The following is an 18,308-nucleotide window of genomic DNA, read 5'->3' as shown; positions in this document are numbered from 1 at the left end:
TGTTACAGTTCAGTGCATCATCGGCCATTGCAACAGGTCTGACAGCCGTCTATAGAAGCCGCCTGCTTCAGGTTCACTGCTTGTGAATACATGAGTTCATTTCTAATACTGCTGACTGCTGCACAAAGAACACAGACTTTTTTTTTACAAGGCGTTCGGAGCAAAACCCCCAATGTACATTATATCAAGAGTTTGCATTCTGCATTTCTTATGATTAATTAGACATCTCAGAACAATTTCAGCAGTTTTTCACAAATTAATTATTGTCCTTAAAATATACAATATGGCAGGTGGTTTTATCAGATTCAATAATTCAGTAGATTTAAAGTCAGGTTTTGTTCAACAACTGTTTTTTTGGGGGACTCTGAAATTCAAGATTCCAGACACGGATATTCCTTGAGGTTATGTCATTTATTAGAAGAGGGCGCTATTCTACAATGCTCAAGTATCAGCCGGACCGGCTACAAATAGTGTCTCGTGCATGTACCCAGACACCCCAGAGATTGCTGTAGGGCTATTAATGCTTTATGTACCCTACAGTGGTGCTATAGGGGAATTGGACACCTGCTGATTTTCCCCACTCAGACAGCTCGTCGGCCATCTAAGAATAAGTCATTGTCTAAAGGAAATAATCTATTTAATTAAAACTTATGGTGCCCATAAACATTGACAAAAATCAATGAAAATGATTATTTCTTCGGTGATATAGAAAAACATATAATCCTTTTAGCTGACCGATGGCACACTATCATCGTATGGAACAAGTCCGCTGTTAAGAGTTTTTTGTCCAATAGTTGTACGAAAGATCTTTTGCCAAAAAAAAATTATGCTAATGTTAATGTAAGGGATAATGTTTCCACTTGTGGAGAGTAACATGCATAGCCTGGCATGCCAGGGTGAGGAGGCTTATAAGTCTTGCAATGCTCTTCTGGGAAATTAAATATTCAAATCGTCCAGGGCTGATTGTGATTTTAGGATTGGGTGGCACTACAGTTTAAGTCCTCTTCCTCTCTGAAGAGGCAATTTGTTAATGTCAATGGATGCATATCTTGTACTGACTCCTTATAAAACCATAAAGGTTTCTAGAATTATAAAATGAATAAATTGATGAATAATCAATACGTATTTACATTTAGAGAATGTTCTAACCTACCAAACTCTGTCTATATACTCTATTAGGGTACAAGTAGTCATGGTGGGCGAGCTCTGGATCAGTTTCCAGCAAAACATAAAGATAGTGGGGTAAAGCTGCTGCAAAGGGGAAAAGTGGCTGATTTGGCAAAACCATGCATTACATAGCTGTGTATATGGCAGCTGCAAGCAGTAAATGACTTTATTGGTTGTTTTTATTGTGTTGTCTAAGGCTATGTTCACACATTGCGTTTTTGCTTTTTCCAGCGGCAAAACCTGATCTCTTGCCAGGAGGTTTGTTTAGGATTTTTCTTGCTTTTTTGCTTGTTTTTGGTGTGTTTTTGCTGCGTTTTCTTTTCACTGTCCTTTAGTTTCTTTAAAGTTTAAAGTACATAAAGTTCAGTGAAAAAAAAAAACATCATTCTGGTTTTGAAATAAAAAACTCTGAAAAAACTGACACCTGCATTTTTGGTGCGTTTTTTCAGCGTTTTTTCCACCACCCATTACTTCCAATGGGTGAAAAAAACGCTGAAAAAACGCTGAAAGAAGTGACATGCTCTATTTTGTAAAAAAAAACAAAACATGCAAAGCACAAAATCCTGAACGAAAAAAAACAAGATGTGTGCATGAGATTTCTGGAATCTCATAGACTTTGCTTGTACTGTAAAACACAGCTGAAAATTTGCATAAAAAATCGCATCAAAAAACGCTGAAAAACCAAGATGTGTGAACACAGCCTTACTTTTGAGAAAAGGATGTTCTGTTGAGGCCGCCCTTTTAAAGGACGTTTGTCAGCCCAAACTTACTGTTCAAAGCAAGCACAGCGTCTTGTACAAGAAATAGCCCTAATAAGAATCGCAACCTTTAGAGTCTAAATCCGGTCCTGTGTTTGACAGATATTGTTCATTGCTCAAATCTGCTAATCAGGGGATCGGTGCATCATTGGCATGGCAGAGGAGTTCTGTGCACCCTTCCTCTGGCGCCTGGAAAGCCAAAGCTGTCAATCAATAGGAAATAACAATCGAAAGACGCAGTGTTTCCGGGCACTACTGAGTCCAAGGGAGACAAGGTAACCAGGAGATTGGAAATGGGGGAACTTTATTGGCAACGAAGATTCCATGATCCTATTCAAACCTGTCAATAAAGGAAGAGCGGGACATAGATGAAAAAAGTGGTGGGAAGGTGCACTGACCTACTTGGCCAAGTCCAGGGTTCCTCGAGTCTCTCATTAAAATATTTGAAGAAAAAAAACAATATCTGGCAAACAAGAGTTAGGACACTAAAGAAACTTTTACACATTGTTGTGCTTGGTATGAACAGTCATTGCGTGGTGACATTCTTTTTATATAAAGATTACACTTTTTTTAATTTGAACTTTACTTCAAGACTGAAAACATCAATGCCAAGTAAATTTAGGGAAATTTAAAATTTGCAATAAAACATCTTGAAAAGAGCGTTCCTAGAAAGATTGCTTGTCCTTTGGTCAGCGCCACTGAACATTTCAGACAGTCACAAGAGCTGTAACAGCCAAACCGGAAGAAAAAGTGTGAGGTTCAGCAGATGATCGGTCACCAACATATTACTATGCACTTTAACACCATAGTAACAAAGCAACATAGTTTTTAAGGTTGAAGGAAGACTAAAGACCCTGTCACACTAAGCGACGCTACAGCGATCCCGACAACGATACGACCTGTCAGGAATCGTTGCTGCGTCACTATGTGGTCGCTGGGGAGATGTCAAACAGTCAGATCTTCCCAACGACGCAGCAACGATGCGGCGACCCGTAACGATCTGTGTAACGATGCACGCCTATGTGTTTCTGTGTCTGAGTCATCAACAAGGTCGTTGGTAAGGTGTCAAACACACCGGTGCATGCTACCCAGCGGAACCTCAACGATCAAAGAAATGTCCAGACCATTCTGACACGACCAGCGATCTCACAGCAGGGGCCTGGTCGCTGCTAAGTGTCAAATGTAACGAGATCGCTACTGAGGTCGCTGTTGCGTCACAAAACTTGTGACTCAGCAGCGATCTCGCTAGCGATCTCGCTTAGTGTGACGGGGCCTTAAGTCCATCTAGTCCAACCCATAGCCTAACATGTTGATCCAGAGGAAGGCAAAAAAAAAACCCATGTGGCAAACACCAAGCTCCACATTGGGGAAATTCCTTCCCGACTCCATACGACAATAAGACTAGTTCCCTGGATCACCGCCCTATCAAGGAATCTAGTATATATAACCTGTAATATTATACTTTTCAAGAAAGGCATCCATGCCCTTCTTAAATGTTAGTAGTGAATCACTCATTACAACATCATGCGGCAGAGAGTTCCATAGTCTCACTGCTCTTACAGTAAAGAATCCCCGTCTGTGATTATGATTAATCCTTCTTTCCTCCAGACATAGAAGATGCCCCCTTGTCCCCGTCTCTGGCCTCAGAGTAAAAAGATCAGTAGAAAGGTCTTTGTACTGTCCCCTCATATACTTGTACATAGTAATAAGATCACCCCTAAGCCTTCTTTTTTCCACAGTAAATAACCCCAAGTGTAATAACCTGTCTTGGTATTGCAGACCCCCCATATTCAGCTAGTATCAGTACCTGCCAGTACCATGCATATATGTGCAATCGTAAAGCATAAAGCATGGTTCATTACAGGCTGGAGTCAGGCAGTATGAGCCATCTCTGTCATTGGCATTCCAAAGCAAACTGCGCTACAAAAATAATCTCTCGTCCCTTTTATTTTTATGTCACATTCTACATTTCTATGGATTAGGGCTTATTATCAACTATATAATTGAAATTATCAGACTATTCAACTGCTAAGGCTGGAAAACAAAGGCAGGTTAATTTGTGATTTCCCTGCACATTCAGAAGCAAATGAGTTGTCATCCAGTTAATATGGAGCATATTTCATGTTATGAGATTTTAATTTAATCTACTCTTTTGTGATGAAGTCTTAATACGTGCTTGGTAGTCTAAGAGCAGCGGTTGGAGCACAGCCGCATCATGCAGGGAGAATTTAATAATGAAAAACAAATGAGAAATCGCCATTCTTCACAATACTCAAATCAACCTTTATTCGACTAGGAAAGTTCTGCGCCAACAGGCTCCTAGTTCATAGTTGTACAAGATATGCAGTAAAATTCATATTTCAACTATTGTCCAATAAGATCCTTGCATGCTGGAAGTATTAAAAAACACGTTAGATTTACAGTTTTATAGCGGCTACTAAAGGGAATGTAATCGGCCACTAGGTTTTTGCTAACCACTCTGAGAGCAGCATGATGTAGGAGCAGTTGTTTTTCTATGAAACTACATAAATATTCCTAATGAGGGAGCTAGTCTTTGATTTATGCGGCCCGTGGTTTTGGCGGCATTAAGTAATGAGACAGGTTCCATTTAAATGTATACTACTAAAGTATATAAGAGCTTAAAGGGGTTGTCCATTATTAGGACATCCCCTTCTCGATCTGAATGTTTGACACCAATAAAATAAATACACTAATACTGACCTCCCGTGCCAGCGCCGTTCCAGCGGTGTCGGCACTCACATTCCCTCGTGCGGTTGTTAAGACACGTGAGCTCTGTGACCAATCAGTGCTGGCGTCAATGTCTTCACCTTCGGGCAAATCGAATATCAAGAAGAAGTCAGAGAGCAGAAGCAGCCCGGTCTTTTTGTTAATGTTCACTATTTCTGAAGGTGGAGACAGTGACGCCAGCACTGATTGGTTGCAGAACTCATGTGTCATAACAATCACACGTGAGTCCCGTTAACGCAAGTGCCAACACCGCTGGAACGGCGCCGGCACGGGAGGTGAGCATAAGTGTATTTATTTTATCGCCACCAAACATTCAGATCGAGAAGGGGTTGTCCAAGATGTGGACAAGCCCTTTAAATACATCAGTCTCTTCATTTATTAAGATTTTAAATTACATTTTTCTATTCTCAACATCAGTTATCATGTATCAGTTATCAGATATCAATTAAATTTTTCACAGGTTTACAAGACAATTTATATAAATGGTCACTGTGTTCCGCTCGCCTCCACATACAATAGCTTTCCAGTTATTATACACTACACACAGTGTGGAGAACACAATAAAAAGGAAATGATAACACAGATCTATTACTTTCCTTCTGGCAAATTTACTCTGCTATTGGGTGATGGCGAGACTAGAGCAAACATCGTTAGATGTGTACTTCAGCGGTAGTTAGGAGTGTTAATATCAATTAATTCTACTCACAGAGGAGGACTTGTTTAGAAAGAACCTCATTCATCTTCTTCGCAGACATAATTACAGAGTGAGTAAAGGCTGCAATGATGGAATACAACAACAAGAACAAATCCCCGGAGCCTGCTAGCCATGTGTAAGGAAGGAATGACTGGGGGAAATGACTGTTGATGTCAATAGATGCACAACTTTTACTGACTCCTTGTAAAATAGGTTGAAGAATAATCAATACATATTTACATTTAGAGGATGTCATAACTGAGCAAATTCTGTCTATAAGCTCCATTAGGATACAAGTAGTCCTTGGCCCTTTGCCAGTCTTCAGAGCAGCCCACTCACATGATTTTATATAGAATATAAGGACCGTGGGGAAGAGATGCTGCAGAGAGGAGTCTGCTACAGAAAGTCGCTCTTATTCCTTATATGTAAGCAATAGCTGACTTAATGGGTTATTTTTGATGTGTTGGTCAGCTTGGCAGCACGGTGGCTCAGTGGTTAGCACTGTTTTTTGCAGCACTGAGGTCCTGGATTCCACTCCCACCAAGGACAACATCTGCAAGGAGTTTGTATGTTCTCCCCGTGTTTACTTGAGGTTTCCTCCGGGTTCTCTGGTTTCCGCTCAGACTCCAAAGACATACTGATAGGGAATCAAGATTGTGAGCCCCAATGGGGACAGTGATGATAATGTCTGTAAAGTGCTATATAAGTGAGCAAAATATATAAACTTCTTCAAGTCTGTTTTTACTTGAAAGTCTGCAGATTGTCATCATGGTCCCCAGTGGGGCTCATAATCTGTATTTTCAAACCATATTTCTTTGAAGTGTGGGAGGAATCCCATGCCAACATGGGGGAGAATATGGAAATTCCATACAGATGTTGCCCATGGGACCCCAATGCTGCCAGACAGCAGCACTGACCACTAAGACACCTTGGTGCCCTAAGTATAGATTAGATGTCAAGACTGAAGACATATTTTTTAGATTTATAAAAAATATATATATTTTTTAATTGAAATTACTGATAAGAGAGTCAAGTGCAATGGGGTCCTAGTGATCTGTTAGATTGTAAGACTGTATCTGCTGATGCCTGTAAGTAACACAAATGCTTATATTGGAACAACAGCCTTTACCAGAATGGAAGTGATCACGGGTACAGAAGTTGGTCATCTGAAGACTGCCTGTCATCTGAAGAATACTCATTAAAATATACATTGTAACATTGTCATATATGTCTCTGTGAATGTACTTACACGTGTAGTGGGGGAATAGGAGAAGGTTCATAGTGATAACGTCCTTCATGATGTCTCGCATCAATTGGTACAGGGGGGTGAAAAGCAGGGAACAGATGAGGAGGATCTATAAAGAAGAAAACATCACATCAGCTATGTTATAATCAAATAATAATGTGATTAAAAGACAAATATAATGACAGACCTTGAATGTGCAAAAAAAATTCCTTGTATGCTTCTACATGGAAACGTTTTCTTCTAGCCATTGTAATAGCAAGGGTCGCAGTACCACCCTACTAGGCTTTTACTACAATAAATAGGGAGTATGAAAAAGTTTACTATAAGGATGGAATATCAAGATGTAAAAGTTACCCAATTGTAGGAGCCAGATATGTTCCTCTGATAATATGAATACAGGGCATCTAACTGCTACAAAACCCCACATCAGCTGCAATCTGGGTGAAAAGCAATGCTCAGTTACCCTGCAACTCACTACTAATCTGTCTTTCCCTCACTATTCTCTCCCCTCGCCAATCCATTCTGAATGCTGCAGAGAGGCTCATATTTCTGTCCAGCAGCTACACTGATTGCTTCTCTCTGAGCCAATCATTGCACTGGTTGCGCATGTGCTGCAAAGTACAATACAAACTTATTTCTGTCACCAAAAAGGCCTCCAAAGTGCTACCCCACCGTACATCCCCTCCCTCATCTCTGTTTACCTTTCTACCAATGCTCTCTGCGCCGCTGATGATCACAGAGTAAGGCCTTGTTCAGACATACTTTTTTCAGTTACGTGTTCTATCCATGGTATTCATAGACGGAACATGTACTTTTTATAGTCTATGGTGCTATTCACAGGTAAATGCTTTTCTTGTGGACCGTGCGCCAGCAAAAAAAATCAAAGACACATCCTCATTTCTATCAGCATCATGTATGAAAAGCGACCAAAGAAGTCTGTGACTAATGGACAGCCTACGGATAGCACGCTGGTGCTCTCAGTGACTAACTTTCAATGAATAGGAGAAGCTTTACAATTTTTTTTTCATAAGTGAAAATCACGGGTGAAATACTGAAGGTAAAACTGACGCACTGACCAAACACTGATGAGAATCAGATCAAAAACACCGATGACACTCAGGATCATTGTTTGTGTGTGTGAAAAATCCTGGACATCTGAAAGAGGCCTTTGTTATGTCTATATCATCCATAAACGCTATATGTGTTCATTTGTATGATGGCTGCTTCTCCTCCTCCTACCTGCTCGTTGCATGTACTGGGATGTCAGTCATGCTGCTGTGGGCGTGGATCGACAGCGGTCTCGAACATGTCGGCTGCCCGCAGGCAGATAGAGCATGGATGGTTAATCAGTGTTTTTAAAGAGAACCTGTCAGTACAATTTTGTAATGTAAAGTAAAGATAATAGAGCGGTAACAGTGATTAAAATGATACCTACTGGTGAAGAAATACACTTTGTGGTTCTTCTGTAATCACCATTTCAAGTTTTCTGCTAATTAGATTTTGGTTCACAGGGGCCGGACTGTGCACAGGGTCTTCTCCTCCCAGTCTGTGATTCCCCGGCCTCTCCGCCTATGTGATTCCCCGGCCTCTCCGCCTATGTGATTCCCCGGCCTCTCCGCCTATGTGATTTCCCGGCCTCTCCGCCTATGTGATTCCCCGGCCTCTCCGCCTATGTGATTCCCCGGCCTCTCCGCCTATGTGATTCCCCGGCCTCTCCGCCTATGTGATTCCCCAGCCTCTCCGCCTATGTGATTCCCCGGCCTCTCCGCCTATGTGATTCCCCGGCCTCTCCGCCTATGTGATTCCCCGGCCTCTCCGCCTATGTGATTTCCCGGCCTCTCCGCCTATGTGATTCCCCGGCCTCTCCGCCTATGTGATTCCCCGGCCTCTCCGCCTATGTGATTCCCCGGCCTCTCCGCCTATGTGATTTCCCGGCCTCTCCGCCTATGTGATTTCCCGGCCTCTCCGCCTATGTGATTCCCCGGCCTCTCCACCTATGTGTTTCCCCGGCCTCTCCGCCTATGTGATTCCCCGGCCTCTCCGCCTATGTGATTCCCCGGCCTCTCCGCCTATGTGATTTCCCGGCCTCTCCGCCTATGTGATTCCCCGGCCTCTCCGCCTATGTGATTCCCCGGCCTCTCCGCCTATGTGATTCCCCGGCCTCTCCGCCTATGTGATTCCCCAGCCTCTCCGCCTATGTGATTCCCCGGCCTCTCCGCCTATGTGATTCCCCGGCCTCTCCGCCTATGTGATTCCCCGGCCTCTCCGCCTATGTGATTTCCCGGCCTCTCCGCCTATGTGATTCCCCGGCCTCTCCGCCTATGTGATTCCCCGGCCTCTCCGCCTATGTGATTCCCCGGCCTCTCCGCCTATGTGATTTCCCGGCCTCTCCGCCTATGTGATTTCCCGGCCTCTCCGCCTATGTGATTCCCCGGCCTCTCCACCTATGTGTTTCCCCGGCCTCTCCGCCTATGTGATTCCCCGGCCTCTCCGCCTATGTGATTCCACGGCCTCTCCGCCTATGTGATTCCCCGGCCTCTCTGCCTATGTGATTCCCCGGCCTCTCTGCCTATGTGATTCCCCGGCCTCTCCACCTGCCTCCGCTCTGTGAATGACCTGCCTCCTATGTTTCATAGACTGGAGGCAGGTGGAGGGGTTGGGGAATCACAGACAGGGAGGAGAAGACCCAGTATACAGTCCGGCCCCTGTGCACCAAAATCTAATTAGCAGAAAACTTCAATTGGTGATTACAGAAGAACCACAAAGCAGGTTTCTTAACCAAAGGTCTCAATGTAATCAGTATTACAGCATCATTACAGCCATGTCTTTACATTAAAAAAATGGTGCTGACCGGTTCGCTTTAAGGCAAGTGTAGACGAGCGTGTATTCTTTCATCCGAGAGAATCGGGCCGATTATGCAAATCACACTCTGATCAAACTGTACACTGGGTCTTCTCATAGTGTGATCCAAGTCCCTCGGATGAAGAGAAAATGTAAAAAAAAATTCTCAATCTTCTCCATTTCTGTCAGTCTATGAAAATAGGACTGCACTCAGATGTCATCTGAGTGCAATCCGATGGTTTCCACGGACTCATTGAGTCCAAGGGAAAGTTCTGACATGTGTATGTGACGCACCCCCTGGGACATATTCCTTTTTGAGGGGAATACCCGGCACCGGATCAGATGGGGGTTGTAGTCTCCGAGCGGCTGTGACCCGGTCCCGTGCCCAGGGCGTCAAGCTAAGTGTTATGTGGCAGTCTTTACTGATGTTATTAAAGTTCGTTTTGTCGACTACGCCACCCGTTGTGATGCGGTCACTGTGGCCGCCGCTGCTGCAGGGTCCGCTGAGGCTGATGGTGGGTGCGCAGCCTGGTGGGATAACCCCCAACGGGAGGGGTATAGCCTCAGAGGGGACAGGCGCAGAGGATGGGGGTTGTGGTGGTGCAGTGCAGCCGGTAATGATGACAGACTCGGGTAGTGCAGTTAAGGGTCTTTACTTACTGCAGATGTTCCTGGTCACTCTAGCTCCAAGTGACCTCCCGAGCCGTGCTGCGTCCACCAGGTCCTGGATCCGGCCAACCCCCAAACAAGTCCGGAGCGTGGCCCTGAGCTCTCCCTCTGTCCTTCCTTCAGCCGTCCCCACCAGTGATCCGCCTAGGTCCAGCTCCCTCGGGCCTTCTGTGGGGCAACCTTTGGCCTCAGGTTCCCTGACCCTTCATGTGGTAAGCCTTCAGGGTGGATGTAGTGGGTGGCCGTGGCAGATGCTGCCCACAGCCTCCGGTCTCTGGCTAGGGATGTGTTTTCTGCCCCCACCAGTTTGGGTTCCGGTACCCTTGTGCTGACTCCTCACCCGGTGATCTGATTTGGGTTCTTGGGTCCCTTCTTTGTCCCCCTCTGGGTCTTTCTGTACTCCACTCTCTCTCCAGGGCTGTTGTTTCTTTCTCTCTCTTGCTGCAGGCTTGTCCTCTGCATCTGACTTCCTCTCTGCGTCTGACCCTGATCTTTGATGGTGCCCACCTTATATATCCCTCTATGTGTGAGCTCAGGTGACCAGCACCCAATGAGCTCCTACCACTACCCAGACTGCTCCCCCTATCTGCCCCTACACTACATGGGATGTTCCTCCCCCCTCCCACTCCAGCCAGGAACAGGCTCGGTCGCACCTGCACATTTCTAAGTGGGAGTGCCGTCGGCCTGCTCCTCTGGAATGGGATGTATGTAGTGCATGCAGTCTATCTGAGCTCAGTTCCACACTCCTTCCTTACCCGGGAGTGGAATATCACACCTCTGGGTTGAGGTGCAATACTCCTGTAGCAGCCGAATCCTCAGGGTGCTACATTCCCCCCTGGTAAATCACAGCACGTCCTCGGGCTGCAAAGACAAAAAACACCAAAACATACAACATTTTTATAAACATGTAAAACATATTAAATATTATATATATAAAACTTTCTCGTCGTCTTTTTCTCTCTTCTGTTCCTCTGGTCACCGTGCAACTCGTGACCAGGTAGAGTGCGACAGTCTTTTAGAAAAATGGTTTTTCCTATAAAACCGGTAGGGGGCGCTTTAGCAAGCGCAACTATGTACAGGGAAATTTTGGCCGTTCTCAGTCCCCGGCCAGGTAAAGGGAAAGGGATGGCTGCTCACAGTCCTCAGCCTGGTATGGAAAGGGTTACAGGTAACAGTTCGCTGGTCCCAACGGGGACTATTTTAGCAGCAACAACAGTTCCAGTTTCAGTTTCAGTTCCGATTCACTGTGCCCCGACAGGCAACTATATACAGTCTCCTGCTCTGCCGCACTCAACGGCGTCTGCCTCCTGCTCTTATCTTACGGCTGGTGGTTTCTTCAGACCCGTCCGGGTCCTCTTGCTCCTCCTCCTCGCACCGCAACTCCTCCTCCGTCAAGCGATGCACGTGGAGGGCGTAAGGTCCCTTGGCACACTTGTGCCGGGTGAACGTTACCTCGTCACCGACGTAGAGGTCACGGCCTTTGTGACCCTCTGGCAGGTGGGACTCGACGTCCCGTCGTGTAACGAAGACGTCACCCATGGTGTTCCGGTCCCTTATGAAGCCCCACCCATGCTGCGCATTAAACTTTATTACCGTCCCGATGGTACGGGGACGATCTGCTGCACGGGGGTCCCTTCTGGTCCGACTCTTTTGCTCCGCGCTGCGGGTCTGGGCCCATTGCTCTTTGGCCTGCCTCTCCTCCCGCTCTCTCTTGAACTCTGCCAGCTGTTGACGGCAACACTCTGTGCGCGCTGCTGCAGCTGCCCGAGTCTCTCCGGTGAACCCCATCAAATCTTCTCCCGTGGGGTCCCACACGAACTGGGCTTCCTCGAGTGGAGGCGAGACCCGAGTCACGGGCTTTGGAGCCGGGATCAGGGGCTCACACAAGGGCCCTAGTCTTTGCTGCCGCTCTAGCTCAGGGTACCCTTCGGGCCAGATGAAGGGCCGCCCGTCCGGCCATGTGAGCTGGCCGAAGAGGTCCTCCCCCAGGTGTGGCACCCTTGGTATTACGGGCGCGGGCGCGGTGGTGGTGGCGCCCGGGTTGCCCAGGCCTTGCGGCCAGGCCTGGGGCACCTGGAAGGTGAAGGGCACCGTTAGGACGGCGGCGCCCTGGGTTACCTGGCCTTGCGACCAGGCCGGAGGCTCCGCGGAGGTAGATGGCTCTGCTTTGGATGCGGCGCCCGGAAATGCTAGGCCCTGTGACCAGGCCGGAGGCTCCTCTTCCGGCGCCACGCTCCGGGTCACGATGCGTGACGTCATCGGGGTCGCGACGGCGGCTTCCGGTCGGGGCCTAGTCGATGGCGGTGTCATGGCGGTCTCGGGTACGGCCGGGGGACCTTCGGGCTCTGCGACGGGGAGCTGGGGCAGGTAAGCGGTCTTCCGGTATGGGGTATAGGCATCCCCCTTACCTGCTGCCATGCGTCTCGCTCCCTCTTCTGCGCCGTCTCCGGCCTTGGGTCCTCCCGCGTCATCCGCAGAGGCAGTCGATGTCTTCTTCCAAGGGAGCGGGTTAGGTGGACAGGTTCCAGCTTGCTGGGCCATCTCCCGGCCCCACTCCGCCAGGATCTCCCTCTGCACTCGGGCCATCCTTCCCGCGAGGCCCTCCAGGGCACTCCGCGCGCACTCCCGATCTCGGGGAAGCTGCGCCAGGATCTCCGCTAAGCCTAGCGGGGTTGTTGACTCCAGCAGGCTCCTGACCATCGGGTCGGTGCTGCTCTGCTCTGCTTCCGGCAGGCTCCTGGCCAGCGGGCCGGTGCTGCTCTGCTCTCCTCCTTCTTCCTCCAGCAGGCTCCTGGCCAGCGGGCCGGTGCTGCTCTGCTGCCGCTCCATTCCCGGGTCCACTCTTTCTCTCCTCGACTCCGGGTGAGCTTCTCCGCTACTCCTCATTAGACCTCTTGCCTCCGGGTGCGCTCGTTCTACACTGCTCCAGGCGACACCCATCTTTGCTCTTTTCTTTCGTCTCCTCCCACTTCGAGGGCGGTCCCGGGGCAACTCGGTGACTGTCAGCTCCAGGGGGAGTTCTTTCACGCTGACAGACACCTCCAGCATCACAGTCTCTGTTGGTGGGGGCGGTTTCCACTTTTGGCGCCATTTTCTGTCCTGGCCCACGATGGGAGGTGGCCTCTTGCCCTCCTTTGGCACGCCCATAATGGCGTCCGCTGCTCTTCCAAGGCGGGAAATCTGCGGTTTTGGCGGGAATCGTCGCCCAGTGGCGGGAAACTCTGCAGATGGCGGGAACAAGCTGGAAATGGCGGACAATCGGCGGGAAACGACTGGTGATGGAGTCCGATGGCGTGGACCCTCCGGAACCGGCAGGAGTCTTCTTTCTAAGGTAAACTTGCACTTTTCTTCAGGCACGCAGTACCCGGGTGTTGCGGGCACGTAATCCTGCCGACTACGCCAAAGTTGACGCACCCCCTGGGACATATTCCTTTTTGAGGGGAATACCCGGCACCGGATCAGATGGGGGTTGTAGTCTCCGAGCGGCTGTGACCCGGTCCCGTGCCCAGGGCGTCAAGCTAAGTGTTATGTGGCAGTCTTTACTGATGTTATTAAAGTTCGTTTTGTCGACTACGCCACCCGTTGTGATGCGGTCACTGTGGCCGCCGCTGCTGCAGGGTCCGCTGAGGCTAATGGTGGGTGCGCAGCCTGGTGGGATAACCCCCAACGGGAGGGGTATAGCCTCAGAGGGGACAGGCGCAGAGGATGGGGGTTGTGGTGGTGCAGTGCAGCCGGTAATGATGACAGACTCGGGTAGTGCAGTTAAGGGTCTTTACTTACTGCAGATGTTCCTGGTCACTCTAGCTCCAAGTGACCTCCCGAGCCGTGCTGCGTCCACCAGGTCCTGGATCCGGCCAACCCCCAAACAAGTCCGGAGCGTGGCCCTGAGCTCTCCCTCTGTCCTTCCTTCAGCCGTCCCCACCAGTGATCCGCCTAGGTCCAGCTCCCTCGGGCCTTCTGTGGGGCAACCTTTGGCCTCAGGTTCCCTGACCCTTCATGTGGTAAGCCTTCAGGGTGGATGTAGTGGGTGGCCGTGGCAGATGCTGCCCACAGCCTCCGGTCTCTGGCTAGGGATGTGTTTTCTGCCCCCACCAGTTTGGGTTCCGGTACCCTTGTGCTGACTCCTCACCCGGTGATCTGATTTGGGTTCTTGGGTCCCTTCTTTGTCCCCCTCTGGGTCTTTCTGTACTCCACTCTCTCTCCAGGGCTGTTGTTTCTTTCTCTCTCTTGCTGCAGGCTTGTCCTCTGCATCTGACTTCCTCTCTGCGTCTGACCCTGATCTTTGATGGTGCCCACCTTATATATCCCTCTATGTGTGAGCTCAGGTGACCAGCACCCAATGAGCTCCTACCACTACCCAGACTGCTCCCCCTATCTGCCCCTACACTACATGGGATGTTCCTCCCCCCTCCCACTCCAGCCAGGAACAGGCTCGGTCGCACCTGCACATTTCTAAGTGGGAGTGCCGTCGGCCTGCTCCTCTGGAATGGGATGTATGTAGTGCATGCAGTCTATCTGAGCTCAGTTCCACACTCCTTCCTTACCCGGGAGTGGAATATCACACCTCTGGGTTGAGGTGCAATACTCCTGTAGCAGCCGAATCCTCAGGGTGCTACATATGGCCCCACAGACTAACAATTGGTCCGAGTGCGATTCGATGTTTTGTTGGATCACACTCGGACCTAACATACGCTTGTCTGCACCTGCCCTTCACCCCTTCATGGCATATGATGTATATTTACGTGATATGTCGTGTCCCTGCCTTTGATATGGGTTCACACAGTCCCAAATGGAAACGCTACAGGTCTCGGAAAATGACAGCAAAAACTTTTTTTTCATACACACTTCAGAATTATTTTTTTTTATCCCTTAAATAAAAAATAATCTATACATGTTTGGTATCTGCGTGCTCGTACTGACCTGGGGAATCATATTGCCTGGTTAGTTTTACCATATAGTGTACATGGTAAATAATAAAAAAAAAACAATTGTGGAATTGCACTTTTTTTGTTTGCAATATCACCCCACTTGGAATTTTTTTCCCATTTTCCAGTACCCTATATGGTAAAATCAATGATGAAAATCAAAAACATAACTCGACACACAAAAAAGAAGCCTTCGGCTATATTGCTGGAAATATAAAAAAGTTATGAAAAAAACGAAAAAAAAAAGCAAAACGGAAAATGGCCATGAAATGAAGGGGTTAAACACATTCATTTAGCATTTAGGGAGATTAAAAAGGGTAACAGGAGGCAGATGAAGAGTTTCTTGTACCTTCTATGGGTAAATCCTGATGTCATGTTCCTTTCATGGACGTCTGATAGTTGGGGCCCTGTTGGAAATTCTACATTGGGGCCCACAGACTTCAAGTTACGTCACTAGTGACATTAATGGCAAAACTGGAGTAATATATACATTTATCTCCTTATATCTGCTAATCAATATTGTGGCATTGATAAGAAAGGATCCCACTTGAGTGGTGGGCAGGATTACAAGTCTGAAAGTTCTGCTGTATACAGATATACAACACTAGTTTTATTAGTCTTTGCAGAAAGGGTAAATCATTCAGAGGCAGCTATCTCTGCAGGCCTAATACACTGCTGCATAAAACATTGGGCATCTGATACAATTATCCTGCTCATGGCTTATTATTTACACATGAATAGAACAGCTGCTGCCCGTCATATCTCAAATACATGTGAAAAATGTTAGTGTATGTGATCAATCTCCTGATGTTACCCCCTTGACAGAATATCACACGACAGCCTCTCTAAAGTCAAGCTAAAACTGCTGAAGCAGAGTGAAGTGCCTGCGGACCCGGCTACCTCCAATTTATCATACAATTTCCTGACTGATGTTCCAAAAAACAGCTGCTAAGCACTGCATAATGTACTGGAAGAAGCAAACCAACAGCGAGCCCCTCATAATCCAATGCACAGCTTTCCCCCTCATGCCAGCTAGAGTATTCTCAGAAGCCACGTAGGAAATACAAAGCATTTTAGAGTTATTGGAAAAAAAAATCATTGTGTTCATAAATAAACTGCATTCTGGCTGCAATTATAGGTCTGTAAATAATCGTAATCTTGGTTTTTGCTTTACTTTTCCAAGATGTTTTCGGGGTTTTTCATGTATTGAATTTGCAAGGGACTCAAACATGCTGAATGCTAACTAGTAATTTACTCATTTTTAGGATTCCGCTTTGTTTTATAGTTCCTAGTTAAATTTATATATGTCCTGGACAACATCCTTAATCAATGAGAAAATATTAATTTATTCTGTCCAATGGTGAAAAAGCATATGTGTTCATGGAAAACCATGCAGCATTGAGTGCCGAAAAAGTAGTCCTGCCAATCTATTTATTTATTTTTCATTAATTTGTTTTTAGAAAGTGCAATATAAAAGATTTAACCTAAAATAAAAACAAAATGAGCAAAAACCCGGCAGTGAATAAATAGCAATAGTGCATGAAAATAACATAGGGTACTTAGCTAACATAATTTTGGGGAAAAAAAACATAAAAGCCATCCCACCATGTCAAGGTGACCCTATTCGGGATGGTCCAAACCACTAGTATTAAAACCTTACTGTATGTCAAATAACGTAAATATGAATAAGAGTCTAGCCGAGACCCCCACTAATGTACAATGTAAATGATTTGCAGAATTTTCTGCCCCTAATAAACTAAGCAAAATGTGTCCTTCTTTTCCCGTTCATCAACATAATCGTGAGATGACCAGCTCTAGAAAAAAAACATGATTTTGCAATACTGTGTTGGGAGATCAACTGTGTATGCCATGTGTCCAGCCAATGGCTGTGAAATGAATTGTTGTCTGTAGATTCTTTCGTTGACTTTTTATGATATTGTATTGAATTTGTATGTTGAGAAATTGAAGTCATTAACCAAATTAAAGGAAAGTTAAGAGTTTACTTGTCTGTAGTTCTCAATTTCATGGCTTGCAAGTTGTTCCGCCTCAAACAAACTGTACATGTGACTCTTCTGTCTTTCAACTAAAGTCAAGATGACCATACGCAGCTGTACTGGACCCCATTGTTGGTTACAGGCAGATATTGCAAGCATATTTTTAAGGTGCGCTATATTTAAAGGGGTGATCTCATAAGGGCAACCTCATTCCAAAATTAGCTATCCTAGCAATCAGCCGATTATCATAGGCACTTTCCTGGGATCAGTTGTTATTGCTTGAGGTACTATCGTCTGGCCTTGTAGTATTAGTGCAAGTATTTAATGCTAGGTAATACTAAGTTTACCAGAGCAGGAATCACTGTCATTTACAGCCCTCCCCCGCTTACTCATAAGCGGTCTTCTGAACAGGGAAACCCCTTCTCTATGATGTCCACATGTACAGCATGTCAATCTGAGAAATCTTAATGGGACAACCCTTTTTAGAAACGAAGCATCATATTATTTTCAAATCTGTAAGGAAAACTCTCTAAATCAATCATGCTGAAGGTTTAGAAATAAAGTAATATACAGTACAGACCAAAAGTTTGGACACACCTTCTCATTTAAAGATTTTTCTGTATTTTCTTGACTATGGAAATTGTACATTCACACTGAAGGCATCAAAACTATGAATTAACACATGTGGAATTATATACTTAACAAGAAAGTGTGAAACAACTGAAAATATGTCTTATATTCTAGGTTCTTCAAAGTAGCCACCTTTTGCTTTGATGACTGCTTTGCACACTCTTGGCATTCTCTTGATGAGTTTCAAGAGGTAGTCCCCGGAAATGGTCTTCCAACAATCTTGAAGGAGTTCCCCGAGATGCTTAGCACTTGTTGGCCCTTTTGCCTTCACTCTGCGGTCCAGCTCACCCCAAACCATCTCGATTGGGTTCAGGTCAGGTGACTGTGGAGGCCAGGTCATCTGGCGTAGCACCCCATCACTCTCCTTCTTGGTCAAATAGCCCTTACACAGCCTGGAGGTGTGTTTGGGATCATTGTCCTGTTGAAAAATAAATGATGGTCCAACTAAACGCAAACCGGATGGAATAGCATGCCGCTGCAAGATGCTGTGGTAGCCATGCTGGTTCAGTATGCCTTCAATTTTGAATAAATCCCCAACAGTGTCACCAGCAAAGCACCCCCACACCATCACACCTCCTCCTCCATGCTTCACGGTGGGAACCAGGCATGTAGAGTCCATCCGTTCACGTTTTCTGC

The 18,308-nt window shown here is 46.6% G+C and overlaps 1 protein-coding gene across 6 annotated transcripts in view; it reads right to left on the bottom strand.

Moving 5' to 3' along the window:
• Positions 1–18,308, bottom strand: part of GLI3 (GLI family zinc finger 3) — a 289,124-nt gene that overhangs the window by 122,524 nt on the left and 148,292 nt on the right. For all 6 annotated transcript variants that reach the window (XM_073678216.1, XM_073678219.1, XM_073678220.1 and 3 more), the window contains one exon: positions 6,617–6,722. In XM_073678216.1, the coding sequence (XP_073534317.1) occupies positions 6,617–6,722 (106 nt within the window). The remainder of the gene's footprint in view (positions 1–6,616; positions 6,723–18,308) is intronic.

This window comes from Phyllobates terribilis, unplaced genomic scaffold, assembly GCF_046119375.1.
Source record: "Phyllobates terribilis strain yellow unplaced genomic scaffold, ASM4611937v1 Scaffold_4__5_contigs__length_816908805, whole genome shotgun sequence".
In the NCBI taxonomy this organism is placed as follows: domain Eukaryota; kingdom Metazoa; phylum Chordata; class Amphibia; order Anura; family Dendrobatidae; genus Phyllobates; species Phyllobates terribilis.
Note: the sequence above shows the minus strand (reverse complement) of the source record. Positions and strands in the feature narration are given on the sequence as shown.